This window comes from Saimiri boliviensis, chromosome 7, assembly GCF_048565385.1.
Source record: "Saimiri boliviensis isolate mSaiBol1 chromosome 7, mSaiBol1.pri, whole genome shotgun sequence".
NCBI classification, from domain to species: Eukaryota; Metazoa; Chordata; class Mammalia; order Primates; family Cebidae; genus Saimiri; species Saimiri boliviensis.
In genome coordinates this window covers 16055075-16081244 of record NC_133455.1, presented here as the reverse complement: position 1 = coordinate 16081244, position 26170 = coordinate 16055075, and the positions used below count along the sequence as shown (strand labels likewise).

General features: G+C 43.2%; 1 protein-coding gene across 2 annotated transcripts in view; it reads left to right on the top strand.

Moving 5' to 3' along the window:
* The window catches only part of FBXW8 (F-box and WD repeat domain containing 8), a 126577-nt gene that overhangs the window by 81023 nt on the left and 19384 nt on the right, over positions 1–26170 (top strand). For both annotated transcript variants that reach the window (XM_039472272.2, XM_074402186.1), the window contains 3 exons: positions 1271–1467; positions 4422–4628; positions 25289–25416. In XM_039472272.2, coding sequence (XP_039328206.2) covers positions 1271–1467; positions 4422–4628; positions 25289–25416 — 532 coding nt within the window. The remainder of the gene's footprint in view (positions 1–1270; positions 1468–4421; positions 4629–25288; positions 25417–26170) is intronic.

Sequence of the window (26170 nt, the reverse complement as noted above, 5' to 3'; positions counted from 1 at the left end):
GCTAACAAGTGCTGGAGCTGCATTTGAACTCAGAGAGCCACAGATTGTGTTATCGCCACACATTTATTTCTCGGTGAATGAATTGGAATTGGAGCAGGGCATTAACCAGCCTAATGCAGAAAGTTATTATTTTCTTGGGTAACTCTCTGAGGGGGAGGAAATAGTTTTGTGGATGGGATGATAAAAAGAAAGTATTTGTGAGGAAAGAAGAATCAATGACATGCTAAGTACAGAAAAGTTTATCTGACTGGTAGGAAAGCATAAGCTCCCGTAGACCACCGGCCCTAATCTCAAGTGGACATCACCAGAGTTGCTGGTGCCTGACAGTCTGCATTTCGAGTAAGTCGCCATGTGGTACTGATGCTACCAGTCTGCAAACCACCCCGGAGAAAGGTGGTGACATGGCCAGTGTGCAAAAGAGGCATTAATCTGGATAGCAGCATTGAAGGTGCTGGGAGAAGAGTGGAAAATTGGCATTTTCGGCAAGTGTGGGATATGGAAGCACATGTTTTAGAACTGTGCAAAATAAAGCGCTGCTGCTAACAGAGACTTTAGGAGAATGAGGGTGACGAAGGGTGTAAAATACAGGTTCAGCATCCCTAATCCAAAAATCCAAAATGCTTTGAAACTTGAAGCACTGACATGATGCTACATGTGGAAAATTTCACACCTAACTTCATGTGATGGGTTTGTAGCCAAAACACAGCCGAAACTTTGCTTCATGCACAGAATTATTTAAAATATTGTATAGACCAGGTATATTGGCTCACGTGTGTAATTCCAACACAATGCAGTATTGGAGGCAGAGGCAGGAGGATTGCTTGACCCCAATAGTTAAAAAAAAAAAAAAAAAAAAAAAAAAACCAGCCTGGGCAACATAGTGAGACCCTGTCTCTACAAAGGCTTAAAAATTAGCCAGGCACGGTGGCATGCACCTACAGTCGTCTATTTGGGAGGCTGAAGCAGGAGGATCACTTAGGCCCAGCAGTTCAAGAATGCAGTGAGCTGTAATAGCACCACTGCACTCCAGCCTGGGTGAGAGAGTGAGACACTGTTTCTAACAAAAAGTAAAATAAAATATTGTATAAAATTACCTTCAGGCCATGTGCGTCAGGTATATATGAAACATAAATGATTTCATGTTTAGAACTGCGTCTCATTTCTAAGGTATCTCTTTTAAAAAATTTTCCTTTATATTGCATGTTTTAAAAATAATTGAACATATTAAACAAATAAAAACTTGTTTCCTGCATTGTTAATTGCTGCACAGGGTTCCTCAATATTTGGAATTTAAGAATTGGAAGGTACCCTGTTCATCGTTTTGAGCACGACGCAAGAATACAGGCACTAGCCCTCAGCCAGGACGATGCAGCTGTGGCCACGGCTTCTGCTTTTGACGTCATGATGTTATCCCCCAATGAGGAGGGGTACTGGCAGATAGCTGCGGAATTTGAAGTTCCAAAACTGGTGAGCTTTTTAGTCTGGTCATTTTATCTTCTATTCTTAGAATCTCTGGGTCTAATATAAGCACGTACTAATGGTGTTGGCAAACTCGCATTCACTCAGAGCTTCCGATGGACCTTACATCTATAAATCTAACTACAGCCTTAGAAAGTACATAGTAGCATTTTCCCTGTTTGCTGAGGCTTAGAGTGGTGAACTGACTTGCCCCAGGTCTCAGAGCTAAGAGGTTGTGATGCAAACCTCAGGGCTGACTTTAGGGCCAAAGCTGTTCATCACTGGTTCCTTGGCCTTCTTCAGACTAACACTGTGGAATCGCACCAGTGGGAATCGAAGATCAGTTTCTGACCTAATATATACATGAGAATGAGTTCAGTGGTGTTATCCTAGTCCATATGGGAAGAAGGTTTCCATTCCTACACTTTCTTCATCCCAAGACTATCTTGCCTGAAGTTAAAAGTAACTTGAGTGAAGATAGATTCGAGTTGGTGTTAATTGGGTAGCCATGTTCCTGGATGTCACGTGTGAAGCTCAGCCAGCCTTAAGAGTTGTTTATGTCGAGCTTATTTCTGAGTTCAGTTGTACAGGAACCTCTATATTTGTAGAGTGGGAGATGATTAGTGCTAGAAGGAAGTGCTCAAATCTGTCTATTCTGAGTTTGGATTTAATTTAAACAAATTTGATTTTGGCACTGGTAGGGAAGTGAGCAGAAAAGCCAACACTGAGTGATGAATTGATGGCCTGACCTGGAACCAATCCTGTTCCTCCCTATTATTTCCCTGGTGGAAATCTTCTTAGACTAGAATTAAACTTAAAAAGCCATGGCATCACCACTTCACCTCCATGAGCCTCTGCAGTTTGGATGTAGTGCTCCCCAAAACAGCCTGATGCTGTCATGTCACCTGGGTTTCATTAGAAAAAAAATGTGAAAGTATATTTCTGTTCTCGAAACTTCCATAGTTCTTACTATTTAGTCTGTGATTAAAGAATACTGTAGACCAGTGATCACTATATGGACCTAGATACTTCCTTAAGATGCCAGTGTCTCTGTGAAGTGCAAATCCTGCCTTGGCAATAAGGTGGCATCCTGGCACAGACTGCAAGCTTTTTGAAGTAGTTTACAGCCCCCAGCAAATAGCACCACCGTCAATATGAGCCTCATGGTCTGTCAGAAAGCCAGCATGGAGATACAGTTAAAGGGCTAGATGGATGATGTCAGTTTTAGGAAAATAAGAAATGATTTGGGGGCATGAGAGGAAGCAAGCAGCCATTGTTTGAGGTGTGTTTTATGCACGTTTTAGGAATTATTTTTCACTTTGGGTGGAGGGTTGCCACAAAATGCTCTGACTATCCTTGGAAAAGACACCCCTGGCCCGAAGAGCTGAGCCAGTGTTGTCCCTTCCATACATGCCCCTGGATGGCAGTGTTAATGTTCCCAGGTCTGTGAAATTAGCCTCGAGCAGCTGTCCTTTGTGGTGGACCTGCGGCTTGCGAAGCTGGCCCGAGGATTAGCAGAGTCCCCCGGATGCTGACGCTCCCTCAGGCTCCTCTGGATGGTATTCCGGAGGCCTGCTTTGAACTCTTTGGCATATGATCAGGGCAGCGCTGCCCTTTCACACTGTGGATTTTCATAATTACACAGTGCGGCTCACCTTCCACGTGTCCTCTTGTGATTTACTCGCGGAGCCGACATTCTGTTGTGAATGGCACCGTGGAGAAATGGGCCGCCTGTGGATGGGCAGAATCAAATTATTCTTGAAAAGTACATCTCAGACTCATGCACATTAGAGAAAGTGCTGGTGGTGACACAGTCAGGACTGGAGAGCCGGGTGGGTAGAAAAATGTGTGTACGTAGAGCCCTTCCTACCCTCCGGTGGCCAAGTGGACCCTGATGACATTGAAACCAGGAGAGAGCAGATAACTTGGATATTTTTAACCTTTTGGCCACACATTTTGGCACAAATGTTAAAATATTCTTTTTTGAGAATTTGGAACTGAGTGAATTTTATTTATTCAGTTTCTTGTTAAAAAAAAAAAAATTCCAACCTTTTATTTTTTGAATTGCTATTACATCCTCATGGTTCAGAATTTAAAAGACACAATAAAGTTGACAGTGGGAAATCTCCCCATCCCACAATCCACTGCCGTCCTTGAAGGCAGCCATTGTTAAAAGATTTATGGATGTGTGAGTTAAGCACATGGTCTGCTTTCTCTCTCCTGCCCTGTACACTTGTCAGAAGGTGGGTTGCCTTACTCACCTTGCTTCCTGCTTTACCCGCTAAGCTCGTCGTGGAGAATCATCCCGTTTGTTTCGTTTTATAAAGAATGTTTTCATGCTTCCCTCTAGGACTGCATGGTATTTCAGTGTAGAGATACACTAAGTTATTTAATTAGTCCCTTAGTAATGGGTGTTTCAGTTTTTCTAGTTTTTAGCTAAGACACAATTGTATTATAGTTCATGAATAACCTTGTACATAATCATTTTTTATATGTGTGAGTTCATTTGTAAGTAACTTCTAAAAGTGCATGTCCTGGCTCGGAGTGCATGCATACGTGACATTTTGATAAGAGTTTCCAAAGTTCCCTTGATGGAAATGGAACAAGATTATGTCCCCACCAACGGTAAGTGGGATCCAGAAACATGATTTTCCCCTCCTTCACTTCCAGCCCAGGGTGTTAGCTGATTTCTTGATCTTTACAGAGATGAAAGTTGAAGCATCATATTTCAATGAATTTTCATTGTGTATTTTCTCTTTTTAGGGGTGTCTTGTGTTTCTCTTACACTGAGCACCTTTCCAGTTGTGTAAGAGCTGTTTGTGTTTCATTTCCTGTGAGTGTTTCCTTTGCCCATCTTTTTCTGTTGGGTTGCTGGTCTTCTCATTGATGTGTAGGAGGAACTGCATATTTTTGACCAAGTCAGGGTGAATTTGTAGGACTAAACAACTCTTACCTTTTGCCAGGTTCAGCACCTTGAAATAGTTCCAGAAACCAGAAGGTACCCCGTGGCAATAGCTGCTGCTGGAGACCTGATGTACCTGCTTAAAGCCGAAGACTCCGCCAGAACCCTCCTTTACGCCCACGGCCCGCCTGTCACGTGTCTAGATGTGTCGGCCAACCAAGTTGCTTTTGGTGTACAGGGTCTGGGATGGGTGTACGAAGGAAGCAAGGTACACAACCAGCAAAATGTATAATTAACAGAACACAGATTTATTTTTTAGAAGGAAATTGAAAAATTAAAACTCTCTGATATTTTTCCAGATAGTTAGGGCAATATATAAGCATGGCCAAAAAATTCAGAAACTTCAAAAGGATCACAAATGAAAAGCAATCATTTCCTTTCTCCCCTTTTCCCCTAGCTTCACTGCATAGAAGAAACTATTAAGAGTTTTTAGGTACCCATCTAGGAAAATTGAATGCATATATAGGTACATTTGTATACTAAGGAGATATTGTTGTAGAGATGGGATCATAGTATGTATACTGTTCTGTACCCAGTCTTTTTACTCAGCAATATGCCTTGGAGAGAGTATTCTATGTCAGCTTTTACCAAGCTCTCCCTCCCTAGGATTCCAGCGTATACTACTAGTCCATAGCCTGTTGAGCCAGGCCTCTCACTGGCTAAACTTGCTAGTTTGCCCCTCACAAGCTTTAGCTTGCTTTCACTGTTTTGGCTGCCATAAGCAATGCTACAGTGCATATTGCAACGTGCAGAAGTTCGGGTATATATAGTGCATCTGTAGGATGTGTACTTGAGATAATGATGGACACCACCAAATTGCCCTTTAAAAAGGTGCATCAGGATTTACTTCCTTACCAACAGTGCACAAAAGTGCCTTCCGATATTCTTTGAGCCAGAAGCAGGGAGACAGGTTTTTATTGGAAATTCTTTGAGTGATGACTAAATTTTATCACTCCCTAGCATCTTGCTATCCTGACTGTGGGCCAAATACTTAGTCTAAAAGCTGATTTATAGAATTCTCCCTACCAATGGGACCGGGGGGAGATAGAAAGTTTTCATTTCATTTTGTGTTTTTTTCCAATTTGCCTTCTCCCGACCCTTTCTGGCAGTTGATGGGATTCCTAAGAAGGAACGTGTCTGGGCCAGCAGACCCTGTGTGACTGTTAGTAGGTTCCTTAATCCTCTTTATGCCTCAGTTTCCTCATTTGTAAAATGGAGTTCATAATAATGCCTGCTTCTTAGAGTTGTAGAATTAAATGAAGAGCTTGAGGCATGGTGACTGGCACATGAGTGCTAACGATCTGTTAGCTCCTGAGCCTCCTGTTATCTCTCACCGCCCGCCCGTAGTTTGATTCCGGTGCCTGGTACATAAGAGCTAACGACCTGGTAGCTCCTGAGCCTCTTGTTATTCCTACCACCCGTAGTTCGATTCCTGCCTCTGGTGGTGCCTATTTTTACATCTTATTTCCTCCACGTACATGACCTGTAAGGTCAAATCTCATTTATGTAGGTGTCATTGGCTTTGCAACCTAGCAAATGGTCAAGAATGGAAGCATGTTGGACCCCAGTGATATATTCTTCATCCAGGAAGACAGATGAAGCAGTAGAAAACACGTGTGGTGCCCTGTAATCTCACTGCGAAAAGGCGCTCCCTTTGTGCCGCAAACTTTGTGTGCAGTTGGGTTGGGGTATCTCCATTGTGTCCGAGCTGGAAGGTGTGTCATGATGTAACTCCTGAGTTTTGTCTTCCTAGGAAGTGGGGAGGGAGCAGGAATTGGTTTCCTAAAGCAGTTTCCTTTCTCATGCTCTGAAAAAACTTTCTTTTCCTGTCCCTGGTGAGCTCATTTGTTGAGAGAAGAGAGACTGTTTGCTTTCTAATTTTCCATCTGGTATGCTTTCACATTTTTGTTATCTCATTTATTTTTAGAGCTCTCAGTGTAGTGAGGTGATAGTTATAATCAGTACTAGTCTGGTTTAAAGTTTTCATACTTTTTATAAATGTTTTATCTGGTAGGTTCTTTTTCTCTTTGACTTATCCGAATGGATGTATTCCTGTGGTGATACAGTTGTCAGGATACATTTGAGGAACTACTTAACAGGACAGTTCGGCACAAGGCTCCTTCAGATACAGATGTAAGGCAGTGGGGTTGTTTTGATGCCTCTCAAAATTTCCAACCCAACTGAAAGCATTAACTGTAAGAATCAGCTGATTAATACGTTAATTTTGTGAAAATCCTTGATTAAAAATGTATAGTCCCTGGCCGGGCATGGTGGCTCACACCTATGATCCCAGAACTTTGGGAGGCCAAGTCAGGAGGATGGCTTGCGGCTGGGAATTTGAGACCAGCAACATATCAAGACCCTGTCTCTACCAAAAGAAAAGAAAAAAGAAAAAGTATAGTTCCTCAAATGTCTTGTTAGCTGGTGTTGTCATTGGTGTTTTAAAATTAGGAGTGGGAATAAATTTGCTACAAGAATGTTTCTAAGTGTCTCTTTGGAGGCTGACAGTAGCATTTAGTCATCCAAATATTTTGTGAGCACAGCACCAGCCCTCCAAACACTCGTGTGGGTGATGGCTGCTTGTTAGTAGTGCTGGGGGTGACTTTGTGTGAGATGTTTCTCCAACAAGGATGCCACCCACTCAGAAGTAAGAGGAACGCCAGGCTTCGTCTGTGTAACTTTGCTTATTTTTACAGAGATGAGACTTTCCATCTGATTGTGCTTAATGGATTTTCTGCTTCCTCAGAAAAACTTGCATTTTTAAGAAACATAATTGTCATATAACAGCTCTGTGTGAATTAAGTCATGTCATGGGTGACTCTGTGAGGTTTTGGTATCATCCTGCTGTGCCATAATGTGATGTCATAATTCCCGAATAGTCTTATGTGCGAGGCTTGGTGTCACTCTGCTTGCGAATACCGTGTTTTGGCCATGTCTGTGCTTCAGCCTGGTGGCAGCCTGTGTCCCAGCATGTTTTATTAGGCTGGTGTGAGACATTAGCAGTGGAGTTTGCCTTGAGCTATGTCCACATGAAGGTTTGTGTCTGTGCCTCTGGCCTGTATATCTAGGATTCAGATGAAGGTTTTATGAGAGCTGAGTATTTGGTTTGTATTTGTTTGTACCTGATACAAAACTGGGGTTTAGCTATAGTTCATTATTGATTAACTGTGATAAAAGCAGAGAGTGAAGTCCAAATGTTGAAATTGACTTTGAGTCAGAAACTCAAAGCTCCATAACCTGTTGAAGTATTCCAGAGGCATTATTTTGTTTAGTTGAAGAATATTCTCACACCGTATGATGCCTGCATTAGCATGTTATAGGCATCTCAGCTACGTGAGCATGGAGTAGCAATGGCTCAAATCCACCCATTCCTATATCTGGCTAGCCAGCGCATTGTGTATTCATCACAAATACTGAGCACCAGTAGTGTTCCTGGCATTGGGATGTTAAAACAGCATTACACACAGATTTCGGCAAACTGGTGCTTGTCAAGGAACCTAGCTCTGTTAATAAACATAGTTTTCTAAGGAAACAAACTGAGTAATTTAGCAAAAACTTACCTAATCTTTAAAAAAAAAAAAAAAAAAGCCTTCGAATGTAGCTGGCTGATCAGTCACCTCCAGCTCAGGTAGGAAGGGATCAGACAGTCAGTGCCTGGCAACGTCTTGATTTGCCTGTGGTGCAGGGGCTCCCAGACTTGGGTTTCAGAAATCGGAGTTAGGGGCCACACCTGGGTTTGCCAGTGATGTTTTGAGCCATGTAAAGACATAGAAAAAAATAGCAAATATGTAATTTTGCCCTTTTTTGGAAGATCAGATTTTTTTTTAATTAAAATCTTTTTATTTCAGTGGCTTTAGTGGGGTAGAAATGGTTTTTGGTTACATGGATGAACTGTATAGTGGTGAAGCTTGGGCTTTTAGTGTACCTGTCACCTGAATAGTACACATTGTACCCAGTATGCTTCTGAGTCTCCAGTGTCCTCCAACACCATTCTATGCCTCTGCACTCCCATAGCTTAGCTCCCACTTACAAGTGAGAACGTGTGGTATTTAGTCTTCCATTCTTAAGTTGCTTCACTTAGGATAATGGCCTCCAGTTCCACCCGAGTTGCTACAAAGGACATTATTTTATTCCTTTTTATGGTTATTATTCCATGGTATGTATGTTTGTGTATATATATACATAAATCACATTTTCTGTATCCACTCATTGGTTGGTGAGCACTTAGGTTGATTCCATATCGTTGCAATTGTGATTTGTGCTGCAATAAACATGAGTGCAGGTGTCTTTTTATATAATGACTTGTTTTCCTTTGGGTAGATAACCAGTAGTGGGATTGCTTGATCAAATGGCAGATCTCCTTTTAGTTATCTGAGAAATCTCTGTACTGTTTTCCATAGAGATTGTACTAATTTACATTCCTACCAGCAGTGTATAAGCGTTCCCTTTTCACCCCATCCGCACTGTTGATTTGGTTTTCGTTTGTTTGTTTGTTTGTTTGAGACAGAGTCTTGTTCTGTCACCCAGGCTGGAATGCAGTGATGCGATCTTGGCTCACTGCAACCTCTGCCGCCTGGGTTCAAGAGATTCTCCTGCCTCAGCCTCCCAAATAGCTGGGATTACAAGCGCGTGCCACCACACCCAGCTAATTTTTATGTTTTTAGTAGAAAACGGGTTTCACCATGTTGGCCAGATTGGTCTCAAACTCCTGACCTCGTGATCCGCCCACCTCGGCTTCGCAAAGTACTGGAACTACAGGCATGAGCCACCTCACCTGGCCTGTTTTTTTTGACTTTTTAATAATGGCCTTTCTGGCTGGGATAAGGTAGCATTTCATTGTGGTTTTAATTTGCATTTCCCTGAAGATTAGTGATGTTGAGCATTATCTCTTATTGTTTGTTGGCAATTTGTATATATTCTTTTGAGAAATATCTGTTCATGTCATTTGCTCACTTTTTAATGGGATTTTTTGTTTTGGGTTTTTTTTCCTGCTGATTTGTTTGAGTTCCTAGTATATTCTGGATATTAGTCCTTTGTTGGATATATAGTTTGCAAATATTTTCTCCTGTTGTGTGGGTTGTCTGTTTACTCTGTTGATTATTTCTTTTGCTGTACAGAAGCTTTTTAATTAGGTGCCATTTATTTGTTTTTGTTACATTTGCTTTTGGGATTTTAGACATAAATTATTTGTCTAGGCCAGTGTCCAAAAGAGTCTTTCCTACGTTTTCTTTTAGAATTTTTATGGTTTCAAGTCTTAGATTTAAGTCTTTAATCTGTCTTGGTTAATTTTTACATATGGTGAGAGGTAGGTATCCAGTTTTATTTTTCTACATGTGGTTATCCAGTTTTCCCAGCACCATTTACTGAATTGGGTGTCCCTTCCTCTGTGTTTGTTTAAAAACAACACTAAAATTCATGTGGAACCAAAAAGAGCCCAAATAGCCAAAGCAACCCTAAGAAAAAGGAACAAATCTAGAAGCATCCCATTACCTGACTTCAAATTATACTGCAAAGCTATAACAATCAAAACAGCATGGTACTGGCATAAAAGCAGATACGTAGATCAGTGGAACAGAAAAGAGAACACAGATTTTTAAACATCTAAAGAAAAGTATTTTTTTTATGGGGTAATGCATTCACCTAATTCAGGAATCAAAAGATAGGAATGAAGGGTGTGCGGTAGGAGGATTCCAACCTGCCACCCAGTTCCTCTGTGTAGAGACAAACCAGTGTTGCCAGTTTCTTGTGCAGCCTTCCTGCACTTATAATCAAATTGCCGTATGTAGTCTCAACCCCCACTTAAAAAATGAAAATCGTAAAGTGCTACAGTATTGTTCTGCAGCTTGCTTTTTCCTGCAACAGAATCTCTTGGATATCATTTCCATGACATAACAAATAACTTCTTGGTATTTTGCTTTTGATTTTTTACAACTTTATTATATGCTTTGTGGATATACTTTAATTAATTTGCTAGCTCCCTATGGATGGATGACAAATGGCTCCTGGTGTTTTGCTATTGTAAACAACACTTGGTCCACATGAATGTATTTGTAGGATCGGTTCCTTCAAGGAGATGTGCGGGGCAGAGGGACCTGTGCCTCCATAATTTAGATAGACAATGCCCTCCACAGAAGTCGTATCTTGGGCAGTGGTAGATGGCAGGGCATCCCATTCCCCTAGTGGTTCTTTGACGGCTTTTCTCTGATATGCTTTACAGAACAACTACAGAAAATGAGGCCGGGGGATATACAGAGATCTGACTGGTCCTGCCCTTCATTTAAATTAGTTTTCAGCTCTCTGCTTTTACAGTGAATGACTGGAACACACAACTTCACCTAGAATCAGTGCAGCATGACTGACAGCCGTGTGAGGCCGGTGTCATGGTGGAAAGAAAGAGCTGCAGCATCCACTGATACACTCCCCTTCTGGGCTTGAATATTCAGTGCCCATTTGAGGAAGAGCCCACAATTCTTTCAACCTGACCTGCCCCTTTTCTATTCTGTAAAATGAGGAGGGTTGAACACGTGGCATTTGGGCTCCTGTCCTGAACCATATTTCTGGATTCTTTAAGCAACGTAGGTGGTTTAAACCTTTTGGCTGTGGAGTTGTGTTGAGCCAATCCACTGGAGGATTCTGAGTTGCTGGGGGCATCTGAAATGGGCTGAGGAATCCATTGTTCTATCATTTCTTCTCTGAGCATTGCCCAGGAGTTCCTAACAGCTCTGCCTATTGCTGGCAGAAAGTACTGGGCAGGCAGTGTTTGCTATGGTTTCATCAGTTCCTGCGTCTTGCTGGGTAAGCTGTATGTAGGAAGAAGGGCTGCTTGAACGCCTTTTACTTTTGGACAAAAATGGATTCTTAAGTTCTGATGTTGCATTCTTGGGTTCTCAGACTTCAGTGGCATACAGGACATCACAGATAGTCACTACTAAGTGACATATGATTGTGAAAGAAAACAAATGTAAAAGTAATTACTCTGGCGTCATCTCTTGATCGCGCTATGGTGCAAAAATCAGTGTGAACTGTTAATGTAGCCTTCGTGTCCAATCAGCCCTTTGAAATTTGTTTTTATGTCTCATAGTTCCTGAATCTATCAAAAATACTTTCATCTGTGAACACATATTTATGAGACCGTATAATCTTTATTAATTCTTTTGCTGCCTGAATTAAATTCTGCTCTCAGAGGTGGAGGGTTATAAGAGCGAATTGCCTTGTTTAAGAACATGAGGTTGACGACGAACCTCAGGCCTCATAAAGGAAGAGAGAGATCCACTTAGGGCTCTTAGCATCGTTCTATGCATTTGGACATATTTCCTAATTTAGGTCTGAAGTACTTGGCATTTGATGGCAGATTGTATTAAGCAGCACGCGGCGTGCATCCTAATCAGAGAGCTGTGAGTGAAGTAATCCAGGAGGCTGGAATGCGCGTGACAAGGACGCTTGCTTGGCGCTGCTGCCTCAGCTTACATCACGCTGGAAAATCATCGCTAACGTCTCTTATGATAATTATTCCCCATACAGGGACGTGAAGAGACTCTGGATTGGTTGCTCACACTCATCACGAGTTGAAATATCTGTCTGGGAGAGCCTTTGGAATCAGAATGCAGTGCACATAGATTGTGGCCACGTTCTCCCATACCTCCACCCGAACAGGAAATCCATCTTTCCTTTTGTTCAAGATTCTAGTCCAGAGAAGAAAAAAAAAAACTGGGTATTTTACAAGCAGGATGAAAATGAAATTAGAATTTTAAATTAAAAAAATTGAAAGTTCACAAAGGAAATGTCTAACTTCATTTTCATTTTTACCTTAAACCTTTAACATTTTTAATATTTATTTGCTTCAAAGTATAGACAGATAACTCGTGTGAAAACCAGTTTTCTGGGCTATTGAGTGGTGCTGACTCCCAAAGGGTCCATTGTTGTCGTGAAGGTTGCTGTCGTCGTTAATGAATGCTTATTGAACACATGCTATGTGATACCTGATTGGCACTGGAAATGTAGAGACGAGTCACATATCACATCTGCCTCGGGGACTACAGCCCTGTGGTCCTTCACAGTGACTTGGCGATGTAAAGGAGTTGTGTTGAGATGGTCACGTGGTCAAAAGAAGGCCTTCACAATGAACTTGGTGAATTCCAGAGCGATGGAAAATCATATAGATAAATAAATGAGGAATGAACATTCAAAGGCATTTTGTACATGTTTAATATTAAAATGGTATCCATAGTTGATATAATTGTAAGTATATGCTTAATAATAAATAATAAATGAAATTCTTCTCACTTGTGAAGACCCTGAAGCACCTCCACAGAGCCCTAGAGTTTCTCAAGACAAGAGAGAGAAACCTCTGGCTTAGAGACCTTAGGACTGGACCACCTCTGATACTCTTGACAGCTGAGTGGGTTATTCTGTGAAGAGTGTCTGTTGGAATATTGCTTCTTATAACAGAAGCCATCGTCTTTAGGGTCTCTAGGGATCCTGGAAAGGAAGTGATACAGAATGTAGATATAGGGAAAAGTTCCTTTCAGCTACAGTCAGGGTAGTAGCTGCATCACCACTGGAGACTGAGCAAGGGTTCTGGAGTCAGGTAAACCTTAGGCAAGTTACTTGCCTTGGCTTCCCCATGTGGATATTAGAGCTAATACCCAAGAAAGAGGTAATATGCTTTGTATGTGGCTGGTGCTCAGCACTTGTTAGGTTCCTCCTTCACCCGCAGCCCCAGCAGCTTTAGTGTCAGGTTGGAATTTATCAGGCAAACTCTGGGAGAGAGCAGTCTAAGCAGAGGCAGCAGGGCCTGCAGAAGGCAGGGGGTCCACTGGCTGGAAGCAGCGCCAGGTATATTCAGGCCTGCAGTAGCACCAGCAGCCCTGGGCTCCTACGGGAGCCCTGCTGAAGCCATGCCTCTAGGGATAGTGGCCCATCCTTCACAGGATTCACTTTCCCTAGAATTGTTTTGAAAGAATGCATTTGTAGTAGAATGGGACAGGTCAATTTAGCTTCCATGTAGAATGAATGCAGTAAGCTAATGTGGATGCTGTCACTTCATGTGAGGGCCTTTGGGATGCGAAGCCTTATTAGAGAGGGCTGGCACCAAGTCTTCAGTGTCTTGTCTTTATTCATACTTGCCTAGTTCCTGTATGCCACTAACATTTGTACCATTTTCTCATTTTTAAAGGAATTAGTCTTCTTGAGGCTCTGAGCAAGTTTACAGAACCATTTACATTGAAGAATATGATGTTCATTGCCTTTCTTCTCCTTTGGCTTTCAAATTAAGCTTAGAATGTTATTTAGAGCCTGATTTTTCTTCCTGATGATTGATGTGGAATCTCCTTCCTGGTTTAACATCCCACACCCATGAAAGAGCATGAACTTAGAGCTAACTCTGTTTATTTCACCTTCGCAGATGAGTAGGGCTTTGGTTTGTTTGTGCCAGATGAGCCTCGGCGTGAACACTGCCTGGGCATTGTTAGTGTTGAAAACCAGCTCGCTCTCCAGTTGGTGGTGAGCTGAGGGAGCCCTACTGGAAATGTTTGCCTTTGTTCCAGAGGTGCAAACACAAGTGCTGCAGAAGAGGTTGTGCGCTGTCCCTTCGTGTCCAGACAGTTGAGACTGATGTTGGTTTGGGGCAGAGTAGGAGCAAGAGGGCACTCAGCAAATGGCCTATGTGAGTTGAATTTCTGAATATTTAAAGCATTTTACTGTTTCAAAATACACGTCGCAGTTTAGACACTCAAAATATTACCAAGTGGAGAACTTTCTGTTTTTATTCAGCACACAGATGACTATGATTTATTAATTTCCTCCGCACTTCAGTCTTCTATAAGGCACTGGGTTAGAGTGGGTTTATAATTAACTTATCAATTATTGAGTTGCAGATGAATCCTTCTAATGGACGGAAAGTTACTCTTTAAAGCATTCCCTCAGTGTGTTATTAATTTACTGGGTAAATCCCCTTTGTAGAGAGGCAAAGGAAAACTCCTGCTCAGCCCACATCTGAGCGGTCGGTCGCATTCCAAACTAAGGGACTTGGGAGGAGCCATGGGGCTGATGGTGCATTAACATAAGGAAGTGGGTGTGTCCAAGGAGCCGCTCTACTGGACCTGGCTTCCAGCCTCAGCTTGCCTCTGCTGCAGGAGACCTGTGCCCGGAACATGGGATGACCAACAGGCCCCAAACTGAATTGCTCATACAGATTTCTTTGCAGGTGAGGCCATCTGGCGCAGGTAGCTTCTTTGCACTGTGCTGTTTCCTTGGGTTGTGAACTCGTACTGTGATCTCATGATCACAGTAAGTTTTAAAGGTATGTTGAAAATGACATGAAAATGACTCCCTGAGCGAATTTCCCCTCCCTAGTTTGCCCCTGCCCTTTCCTCACCTTTATACTCTTGTGGCACCTGCCCGCTTGTCAGTGCCCCTCCTCACAGTCCACTTCAGGTTTTATCAGAGCACTGGCTGCATGGCGAGGAGCATGGGCAAGGCCCTGGTGCCTGCCTTCAGGCTGGCCTTCTAGACTGTGGGGAGTCGAGCTCCACCTTAACTCCTAGCTCTCTAGTCCTGTGCTTCCAGAATGAGCCCCTTGCTCCAGTCAGGCCCCCAGCCAGGCTGGTGCCATCCTGAATGTGCCACATTCATTCCTGACTGGGGACTCTCACCAGCATCCCCTCTTCCTCTCCTGTCTTGCCATGCCCTTTTGGAAAAAGAGTCCTACTTACCAGAAGCAGCCTTACCAACTGTCTGCCTCTCATTGAGCATCAGAGCTCTGGCTCTCAGCTCGTATAGAACATGGGGTCTGCATCTCACGTTTTCATATCATCACTGCCCAGCACTACTGCTTCACCAGATTGGCATCAACTGGGAAGCAGGAAGTAAACATTGATAGCTGAGTAACACTTGCCACTTTAATGGCTGAAGTTGTTTGTTAGCGTGAAAGGCAATATAGGTATAGCATGGGATTCTTACATGACAGCGGGCATCAGAATTTGCAGGAGACCTGATTAAAACACTGATCACTGGCCCCACCCCCAGAGCTTCTGACTCAGCATAGGGTGGGGCCTGAGAATTTGCATGTCTAAAAAGTGCCCAGTGCAGCTGAGGCTACTAGTCCGAGAACCACACTTTGAGCACCCTGGGGTAGAGGTTTAAAGAGCATGAGCCAGCCCGCCCACTCAGGTTTGAATACTGGTGCCAGAACTTCCTAACTGGGCAATAGGTTTGAGCTCTATAGGGCTCCATATTCTCCTGTGTAAAGGGAGTAAAATCATAGTTTCTACATTACAGGATTTTGGGGGTCAGGTGAGATAATGCATCATAGCAGTTTTTGCACGTAAGAGTATTATAAATATTAGCTGTTACTAATAAGTATTTTGGCAGGACAGGAAAGACACTGTGATATGGTAGCAAAGTGACATAGGAATGACACGAGCTGGGCTCCACCTAGTGCCACCTCAGCTCCTTTTGTTACCCATGTAATTTTGGGGCAAGCTTTTAAAAAGTATTTAAGCCTCAGTTTCTTGATGCACAATTTGCAGGCGGTAGTATTTGTCTTCTCTCCCTCTTGGTGGTTGTGAGATTCAAATGGAAGGCTATTCCAAAGGGATTTGTGTGAAAGGCATGCCCTGGGTATTACGAAGCGCTCATACGTGTGGTGTTCATTTATTTGCAGAATGCTGCTGAGCACATGTCTCTGCCAACCATGTAGAGTGAGTAGAGGCGGTTATGCCTTAGGGGGCTGGGGGAGCCCCGGGGTGACCAGTTGCCCTCCACCAAAGGCCCTGATTATTCACAGCAGCTTCCCAGGCTCTCCCTGTGGCTGTTTGCTTCAGTGATCTGATTTTAGCTGCCTGCCTGCCCTCTTCTAAGCCTTTGTCCAGTCTAACTTGGGGCCACAGTAGAAGTTGCCAGGCTAGTCAAAAGAACATTGATAACCAAGCTAGTGTAATATACCGAATTTCATGTACGATGTTCATTAAGCCCTGTCAGCATACAGATACTTATCCATCATGAGCATCTCATGGTAACCTTTTCATTTTTGAAATAATATGCAAGTTGCCTTTAATTTTAAAGAATTCACTTCATAGTTTGCAGCCTCAGTTTTTACCCCGTAAGATAGATTTAATGACCTTCTCTTGGGGATTCTTTCCGTGTGGTCAGCATTCGTGGCATTTTGACACTGCCCATGCTCTCCGTGGGGACGAGACCTATTGGGAGCTTGAAGGAGGGGGTGAGGGTTTTCAGCTCCCAGTCGTATGTTTGCATGATGATTATCATCTCTTCCCTGGACTCACTGCTCTGACATGAATATTCCCTGTTTGTTTTATGTGAGCGTTAACCAGTTCTTCATGATCACATTTCTTATCCTTACACCAGCACTGAGATGAAGATGAACTAAAGGGATTCCCAAAGCAGGGAGAGAGCCATATTCTGCTCACTCCACAAAGTAGACCCGGCCTTCTTTTATTATTCCCAGCACCCCTGGACATGCTGAGAGAGAGACTGGCTGGTTTGGATGATGTTTGCCTGGATTTTTAGCCGAGTATATTCTTGCTTTCTGGGTTCCTTTCAGGCTTAGGTCACAATAGGTGTTGGTTTGGCCTTGCTCCGGTCCTTTGTAGACATCTGCCCACATCACAAAGCCCCCACGTTTGGCACAGCCTGCGGCAATTGGCACTGCCTCCCCGGGAAGAGTCCAGTCCTGGAACAGCGGGGGTTGCAGGTGCACTGGCACGTGGTGGTGGGGAGCGTACACAGGCCTTGCCTACCCAGCGCCTGGCGACGCTCAGCAACACTGTCCCATCCCTGAAATATCTTGGCCTCGTGGGCTTGTCACTCCAATTAAAACTTAAACATGAAAGCAGCTCAGGCTGCTTCTCCCTTTGTGCAGAATTTGAGCGTGGATGGTGCCAGAAGCATGTCATGGAGACTGTTAAGGGGTGCCATGTTGCAGGGAACGTCAAGGGTGTCAGGGATCCATTTCTTCAAGATCTGCATCTTGCTGGTTGCTGCTGCAAAGTGCACCTGAAAGGCAAGGTTCTGCTTGCTAACAGACAGTCACCTTTGGGATGGTGGTGAAAGTCATTTTCCACATGTTCACAGATACAGCCGTGTTACCAAGCCTCACGCTATGACTTATCTCTGGCAAGGACTTACAAAATAGTCTCTCTGGCTGATTGTCAAAAATTACATCATATCGGAGTAAACTGCTTTTAAATCAGACATCCATTATTCATGTATATTAACTGCTTTTTTATTTTTTTATTGGCTGTTTTGTGTATGATTTACTCTTTTCTCACTAGCTCCCCCTCTCTCCCCAATTGTCTTTCTCATCCCTTTTTTTAAAAAGTCTTATCTCATCTGTGAATTTATAGAGACTGTTCACTTAGCTTGTGCATGAACATTGATATGCAGACCTTGCATTTTTGTAGTTAAATTCCACATTTCTGTGGATCATGTTTATGTTGGGTCAGAATAGCAATGTGGGTCATTTACATGAGTGAATTCTACCATGAAGATGTATAGGACTTTTTCTTTTGTGTCTTTTGTTTTTTTAAAAAGGAGCATTACGAGTCTTGTACCTGAAGATCTGCACTAAATAAAAGTGTACCTGGCACTTAGCAAACAGCTGTATACATTGCAGTTGGTGGACAGCAGATTGACTTTGTGCCTTCATTTGTATTCGTGAAGCCTGTCTTTACTGTAAGAGCAGCATAGCAGTCGCCTGTAAGGGATAGAGACATGCAGACATGTGCAGTGTGTATTCATGTGTTCATTCTTTCATTAATGTGGTGCTGAGCCTCTCCCACGTGCCAAACAAGGCACAGGTATCCAGAGGAGCTTCTGTTCTTTCCAGACAGTAGTGCAAGGGGCAGGGGTGCACCCTGTGCCTCTGGCATCTTCGTGGTTATGGTATGCTTTCCTGATTCATGGCATTTGACCAGTTGGAATTAAGACTAGGTACAGATTATTCTTTGTATTTAACCCCCAAATCAGCACTGTTGTTTTGCAGATAGCGTCTGCATTCTTTTATGCCCGGTATTTGAATCTTTGTTGACTGTTTCTTCCAGCATCTCAGACCTTTTTTCTGAAATGATTTTCTGCCTCCCAAAAGTGCATTATTTACAAGTGTCTTTAGTGAGGACTTGTTGGTCACTGAGGTGTTTGCTATGTTTCTTTCCTACAGCACCTTCATTTCATCCTTATCCTTGAAAGAGTTTTGCTAGTCTTTTACAGTTCTATCTTGACAGTTATTTTCACTCAGCCTCTGAGGAGATGACTGGCTTTGTCTTCCGCTGACACTACTGACGAGTAGGCTGTCAGTCTCACTGTCATTCTCTTTTAGGACTTTCTCTCCTTTTGGCTGCTTTTAAGATCTTCTTGTCTTTAATTTTCTGTGGTTTCATGCCAGTGTCTCCACGTGTGGGTTTATTTACTTCTGTCCTGTCTGGGATTTCCTGGGCATCCTTCCTTTCAGTAGCAGAGAATTCTTGGCCCTTACCTTGTTGGAAATTTCTCGCAGTGCAGCCTGCATGGAGCTCAGGTGAGGTGTGTGTGAAGGCAGCTTCTCTCCTCCTGCTCGATGCTCACTGCCCATTCCGATTTCCCATCCCTCTCCATGTTGCATTTCACGTAATTCCTCGACTCCATCTTCCAGTCCAGTTTCTCTCTTGGACTTGTTATTTCTTACTTATCTCATCCACTGACTTTTTAATCACTAGAAATTCTGTGTTTTGTTTTTTAAATCTGCTTAATCTGATTTCCTGCTTTTTATCCTCTCCTTATCTGTAAACATTTTCAGCATGCCTATATTGTATTATTTATCTGATCACGCCTGGAAGTCTAATTCTCCTTATTTTTCTGTCTCTTACATATTATAAATTATTTCTTGCTGTGTTTGGATTTTTTTTGTGTGTGTGAGCTAATACTCAGCTGATCTTGATTTGTAGGTTTCTTAAAGGGGCCTGAGTTGAGATTGTTTCCCTCCTGAGAAGATTCTGCCAAGGTACCAGGAGGTATGTTACCAACCCGAAAATACTTTATGAAGTTTGGGTTCTTCTAGCCTTGCAGGTGGTGTAAACTCAAACCCAGAACTTGTGTGGGGCAGACCTGTGACTGCAGACTGTGTTCCACCCTGAACTGAAGCTGAGGCAGGCAAGTTTCTGCGTAAGCTCTCTGCACCAATGGATACCTTGCCCCTCTTGCTTGCTTTTACTGAGCGTATGCAGCCCTGCAGGGGCCCGACTGTATGTTCTACTTCATGCCAGGCAGACGCTTGGTCTCCTGTTTCCCCAGCACTCTATCCTGATACTGGAGGAAGACCACACACTAGCTCCTTGCTTGAATGCTCACTTCCCTTCCTGGGTTTCGTGCCGTCTTCATTTTGGGCTCCTGTGAATTTCACTGACTGCTTATTACACAGAATGTCTAAAGGATTGATGATAGGCTGAGTCTTATCCAGCATGGTCAGTGTTTGTAAATGGCAGGCTTTCCCCACATTCTCGTTGGCCATGATGTCAGAAGTGGGACTGTCGGACTGGATGCAGTTGGGGCACTCTGGCATCTGGATAGTATGAAGAGATCTCTGTGGAACCATCTTCTGTTTTGGGCAGGATAGAGCAGTTCCTTTGTACACACCAGCAGCAAGATCCAGGAGTGGAGGAAGGTGTTAAGCACTAAAAGCAACATCTGAATATCTGTGGGGTCTGAGACTGTGGGAAGCTCTGGATTTGCCTGGTATTGCATACCAATCAGTGAGCCTCCAAACACAAACGCAGGCACTTTAGTGAGATGAGGCAGTGCGTAACTGTCACTGTACCTGGCACGTGCTGGCCTTTAATAACTGCTACATGAATGAATGAATGATAGGATCTCTGACCCAGAAACCTTAGAGTTGAGGCCTAGGAGAGTGTTACAGCGTGTGGTGTGATGTGGTGTGGTGCTTGGTAACAGTGCTGCAGAGCCTCCCCTGACCTGCTAGAGTCACGGCCTCCTCCCCTCCAGTATCTGAGAACCACAGATCTGGGGAAAAGCCAGAAGAAGGTAGGACACAGATCAGGATGGCCCTTTCAAAACAGCACATGACATGCGTAGACAGCGAGGACTCAGCGCTGACCAGGGGAACCGGCACTGCACGCCGAGGATGTCACAGAAGAGAGCAGCAAGGCCGCTGGAGCGGACGGAGAAGGAAGGAGCAGCAGGTTTAACTGCCTCGCCATCCAGCGTCTGGCTTCTGATCATGACTTCCGGCTCAGAAGAGCCACATGTGTGAGGCAGTGATGGAGATAGGTTGCTAGGGATCAGAAGAGAAAGTGGGTAGGTGGTGTCATCTCCAGGATGTGTGGTCACGTCTTCCTCTCATGCCTCTTCTCTTAGACTCCGCTCAGTCCAGCACAGCACCTCCGAACCTTTGGCTCTCTTTGCCACTTTCCCTTTTTAAATGGCAGCCAACAAATCCTCTTTAATTGAAAAAGTGTTTAAAATGCTATTATCTTGTAAGGAAGCCTTTTGACCCCTCCCGAGCTGCTGGGCTTCTGGGGAGCTGACCAGCTTCTGGGGTGGTTGTTGTTGGTCTAATGCCTATAGCAGATATTTGAGTATGAAGACTCAGTATTTCAGTAAAATTAAAGAAAACACAGAGTTCATTTCTTCATTCATCAGTATAGGACCAAAATTCTGGGAAGGCAAGGCTCTATAATCTCTTGACAGTGATTTCAGTCTCCAAGTGGTTCATGATTAATTATGAGGGTGGTAGCCCCCAATTTAGGAAAAGCTTGCATTGTTAATAAATCTGTTTCTTACTGAGTGAAGGAGGAAGTTGGTCTGCCTTGAGCTCACCCTGCTTCCCCCCCACCTCTCCTCTAACCCCCTACAACAGGGACAAGACAAGAGTCATCTTTCCACTCTTTCCTTCATAGTTTGGCTAGAAAGTCAGTCTAGGCCACACCTGGACACTGCGGGGCCCACCTGCCCACGGCGGTGGCTTGTGCCTCCCAGTTGTTGGGCTTGTGGCTACTGTCTCCCTCCTGACTCTAGACTGCTGCCCCTGCTGCTTAAGACACCAGCTGCCAGGTACAGGGCCAGAAGATGGTCGGTGGGTCTCCTTAGAGAGGCAGGCCCCATCTATGGAGGAGCAGGACAGCTGGCGGTCAGGCCCCAGCTGGGGAAGAGGCGGGCTCTATCAGCTGGCAGCAGGCTGGGACTTCCACACACCACCCAGTGTCCCTGCACGTCGTTCCAGTGCCTAGTGCCTAGAAGATTGATAAATATCTGTTGACTGGCTCTTAAATGAATCACAGCATTATTTATTTTATCTATAAATTAGAAACGATCCGGTTATCCACCCATATGGAATTGTGTATCCACAGAGAAATTTTATACAACCATTAAAAAGAACAAGATCTATCTATAGATACTGACATTTAGGGAAAAAGAGGTATAAAATGATCCCATTTAGGAAAAAAAATGTATACACACACAAATGTGCAGAAGAAAAGTCTAGAAGTGTATACATCACACTGTTAAAAGTGGTAATTTCTGAGAGATGAATATACAGAGGGCTACCACTTTCTTTATATAAGTCTGTCATGTTAGAATCTGTTATAAGATGTATTATACTTAAAATCAGAAAAAGATTTGTAGAAATAGATTTCAGATAAATCAGAATCATTGACAAAATGGCAAGTAAAGATTCTTAAGACTGGGATTTATAGAAATACTTTAAGATCTCTAAGAAAAAAAAAATAGATGAATAGAGAACTTTCTGCTAAATTTTTTTAAAGATAGTGCTTGCTTTCCCCCCATTCCCTTCTAGGTCTACCTGGAAGCCAAAAAGAAGAAAAATTCTTCCCTGTGTCATGCATTTCCTATAGTTACCTTTGTGAAACACACAACCTGTCTCTACGTGGTTTAGCTGTTTTAGCTAATTCTTACAGATACATCTAATCCCTGTAGAAATTTGCAGTGTAATCACTGTTCAAGTTCTTCTATAATCTGTACCCGGGTCTTAAAAGGACACATCTTCAACATCATCTTTCCACCTGGCTGCCGCATTAGTGCAGAGTATTTTCTCCAGGACTGGAGTTAGGGGTAGGTTTTCCAGCATATCTGTACACCTAGGAGAATGAGTCAAGTGGTCACGGGTTGAGACTCACTCAACTAGGGCAATAAAGAGAAAAATTAGTCTAATGCATGGTCTTAACAAGAGGGAGAGTGTGAGCATGAATAATTAATCTCACTAGTCTATGGCAATCAGATAAAATGAAGTCCCATTTGCTCAACCTTATTAAAAGAGAGAGAGCCTGGGAGGGAGGGAGAAATGGTAAAGGTCGTTAAGGGACTTGTAACAGAAAGAACTGCCTTTGAGATGGGTAATGTGTTTTCTAATCTCTGTGGTCTTTAACTAAACGTCATAGTAAAGGTACTCTTCAGATAGTTCTGATTCGTTGAATTATTAAACATTTTAGAAAATACTTGACTCTGGACTACTGACTTAGATGTCTTTATGATGAATTTGCAGAGTCTTTTTGGAAAGGGATTACATCTCACTGTATCACTCAAATAATTTACCCGCTTGTCAGAAAAGAACAACTGGAAGACATAAAGACACGGGAAGCTCCTCAGTATCAGATTTCAGTTCTTAGATTTACCATCAGCATTTCACTGATTTAAAGGCCTTACCTTCCTGCTGCAGAAGTTGAAGCATTTTAAAAACAAGAGACTATTGAGTCCAAATTTTTGAACACTCTATAATGATAAGTATGTGCAGAATACTACTTTTGTAATAGACTGTGAGGTTGTTCTGTTTATTTTCTCCCTCCAGGTGCTGATTTTATATAATTTTTAGGTTATTCACTGAGGATAAGAGATTTGGTGATTTCTATATACTTACTTAGAATAATAATTTTACTTTCGGTATTTTCTAATTGTTGAAATTTTCTGAGTCAGAACTTTTTCTTTTCAACTGCAATTGTTCTCTGGAGGCTTGATGGAATAAGAGGGCATTTTAAATTTGGAAAGTGTCCTTTTACCTTCCAGACACTGTTAGCAATAGTTAATATTATAGTGCGGCTTTGACCATTAGAAATTTTCAAAGATGGCCAGGCGCGGTGGCTCACGCCTGTAATCCCAGCACTTTGGGAGGCCGAGGCGGGTGGATCACAAGGTCAAGAGATCGAGACCATCCTGGTCAACATGGTGAAACCCCGTCTCGACTAAAAATACAAAAAATTAGCTGGGCATGGTGGTGCGTGCCTGTAATCCCAGCTACTCAGGAGGCTGAGGCAGGAGAATTGCTTGAACCTGGGAGGCGGAGGTTGCAGTGAGCCGAGATCACGCCATTGCACTCCAGCCTGGGTAACAAGAGCGAAACTCCGTCTCAAAAAAAAAAAAAAGAAATTTCCAAAGATTCACTTGTTAGAAATGTGTGTTGACAAGATTGATGATTTTCAAGGTAGAGAATATTTATTATTAACTTCTCAATACTAAAGTAAAAATCTGTATACTGACAAGTGACAAATGTATAGGTTGACAAGAAAAAGAAACATATCTCATTTCCATGGATGTGCTGAGGGATCTTTCTACAAAATATTACTATTAAAACCTTTGGCTGGGTGCAGTGGCTCACACCTGTAATCCCAGCACTTTGGGAGGCCAAGGTAGAAGGACTACTTGAGCTCAAAAGTTTGAGACCAGCATGGGCAACATAGTGAGACCCCTTCTCTAATTTAAAAGAAAAAAGGAAAAAAAAAAAAATCAGTGGGCCGTGGTGGCACATACCTGTAATCCCAGCTACGCAGGAAGCTGAGGTGGGAGAATCACCTGAGCTCAGGAATTTGAGGCTACAGTGAGCTATGATGGTGCCACTGCACTCCAGCCTGGATGACAGAGCAAAAAAATCCCTCAAAAACTGTCCCGCCACCCCCTAAAAAATCCCTCAAAAACTTTTGAGATCATTAATTTAAAAATATCAACCACATGATCAACAGGATTGAAAGTGCTCAGAACTTGGTGTGTGTTTGTGTTAATGAGGAGGATACTTCTGAATGTGAATTTGGGGCAAAGACTGTGTCCTCAGCACCTGCAACAGTGACTGACCCATAGCAAGCATTTAGTGGTCTTTGAATTAAGTTGAATTGAATTAATACTTTTTTAGTAAAAATACATAATTTTTTTCCCCACTGGAGAGAAGGCACAGAGGTATTCTGATCTAACAGTGCATTGTCTGGAAATCAGGGGTACCTCTTCTTACTTACTTCCAAACCCTATGGAACAAAGCATCCTAAAAGTAGCAAGCAGGGAGTGAACAGAAAAGTGTTTGGGAGTAAGAGTCTGTGTTTCAGTTTGTAGTTCAGTCTGTAGGCAGCATCCAGTGGTTAACTATGCAAACTTCATCTTCCTGGTCTTTGTACTATTCTGTCTTTTCCCTCCTGTGGTATAAATTCAGATAAGAACTCACACTGGTTCATCTGCAAGTTCCCTGATGCCTTGCAAGCTTTCCCCTTCATTCCAAATCAGAAGCAGTCAGTGGCCCTTAGTTTCTGGATGTCTTTCTCTTTATTAAGAAATTAGAATACCTGATTAGAATTTAAGAAATTAGAATACCCCACTTGACATTTTCCCTGTGGCCTGTGAGTTAGCGCCTTGGTCTGAGGAATTCATGGGATTTCCTTCTATCTTCCTTTGCATTTCTTTCTAGTACGCTAATAGCCATGTCCCTATACTATCAGTAACCTGAAAAAGATAGGAAAGTAAGTGGCAGAACATCTTCCTGGGAGCTGAGTGGTAAGGATCATGCCCTCCCCATCGGTGAAATCAAAGTGTTTGATGTCCGCCGGGTGTACAGAACTGTAGGCCCTCACATTTCTCTTCCTCCCTCAGATTCTGGTGTATAGCCTGGAAGCAGGATGCCGCCTCTTGAAGCTGGGTAACGTTCTCCGTGACTTCACGTGTGTCAACCTCAACGACAGCCCTCCCAACCTCATGGTCAGTGGCAACAGGGATGGGAGGTACGTGAGTTGAAAGGGCATTGCCTTGCAGCCCCGCAGCTTCTGCTAAGACCTCCACTGCACTGCTCACACTGCCTGCTTCTCACTCAACAGCGCTGCCCACCTGAGTTCAGCCCCGATCCCGTAAACACTCTAGATGCGGAGAACAAAGTCCGGTATTAGGTAATAGTTGGATATAGCTATGTCTCTGCTTCATTTCTGAAGCACCACGGGAAGGTTTTCTTTTAAGCCATTTGGTGGACACAGTTGGTAGGAGGTCCAGAGAGACCACTTGGAATATCTTTTGTCCCCCTGCTGCAAAATTTGTTTGGCACTTAAAAGCTCACTTTCTCATATTAAAAACAATAACCTAAGGGATGAATCATGTTCAACAAAATAGGGTTGCCTGCCAAATGATGTCAAGAGTGTATTTCAGAACACTGTGGTGTCCCTCTGGTGATGGAGGGAAAAAGAGACTTCATGTGAACAGATTCCAGTTTCTATTTAGCTGATTAGCAGCCTTCTCTTTAACACATTGGCTTAGGGAGTTGGATTTTCCCGGTACAGGGGCCCGTGCCAGCCCCCAGCGCCCCAGGAACCATCAGCATGAAAGGATTAAAGTGTTTGAAAAGACCCTCCGAGTCCAAATTTTAGGTTTCTTCCCCTCTCCTTGCCTCCTCTCTCATTGTTTTTTTCTTTTCCTTTTCTTTCTTCCCTCCCCCCGCCCCTTTTTTTTGGCCAGTTATCTGCTGTGTCTGATCCAGTGCCCCGAAGA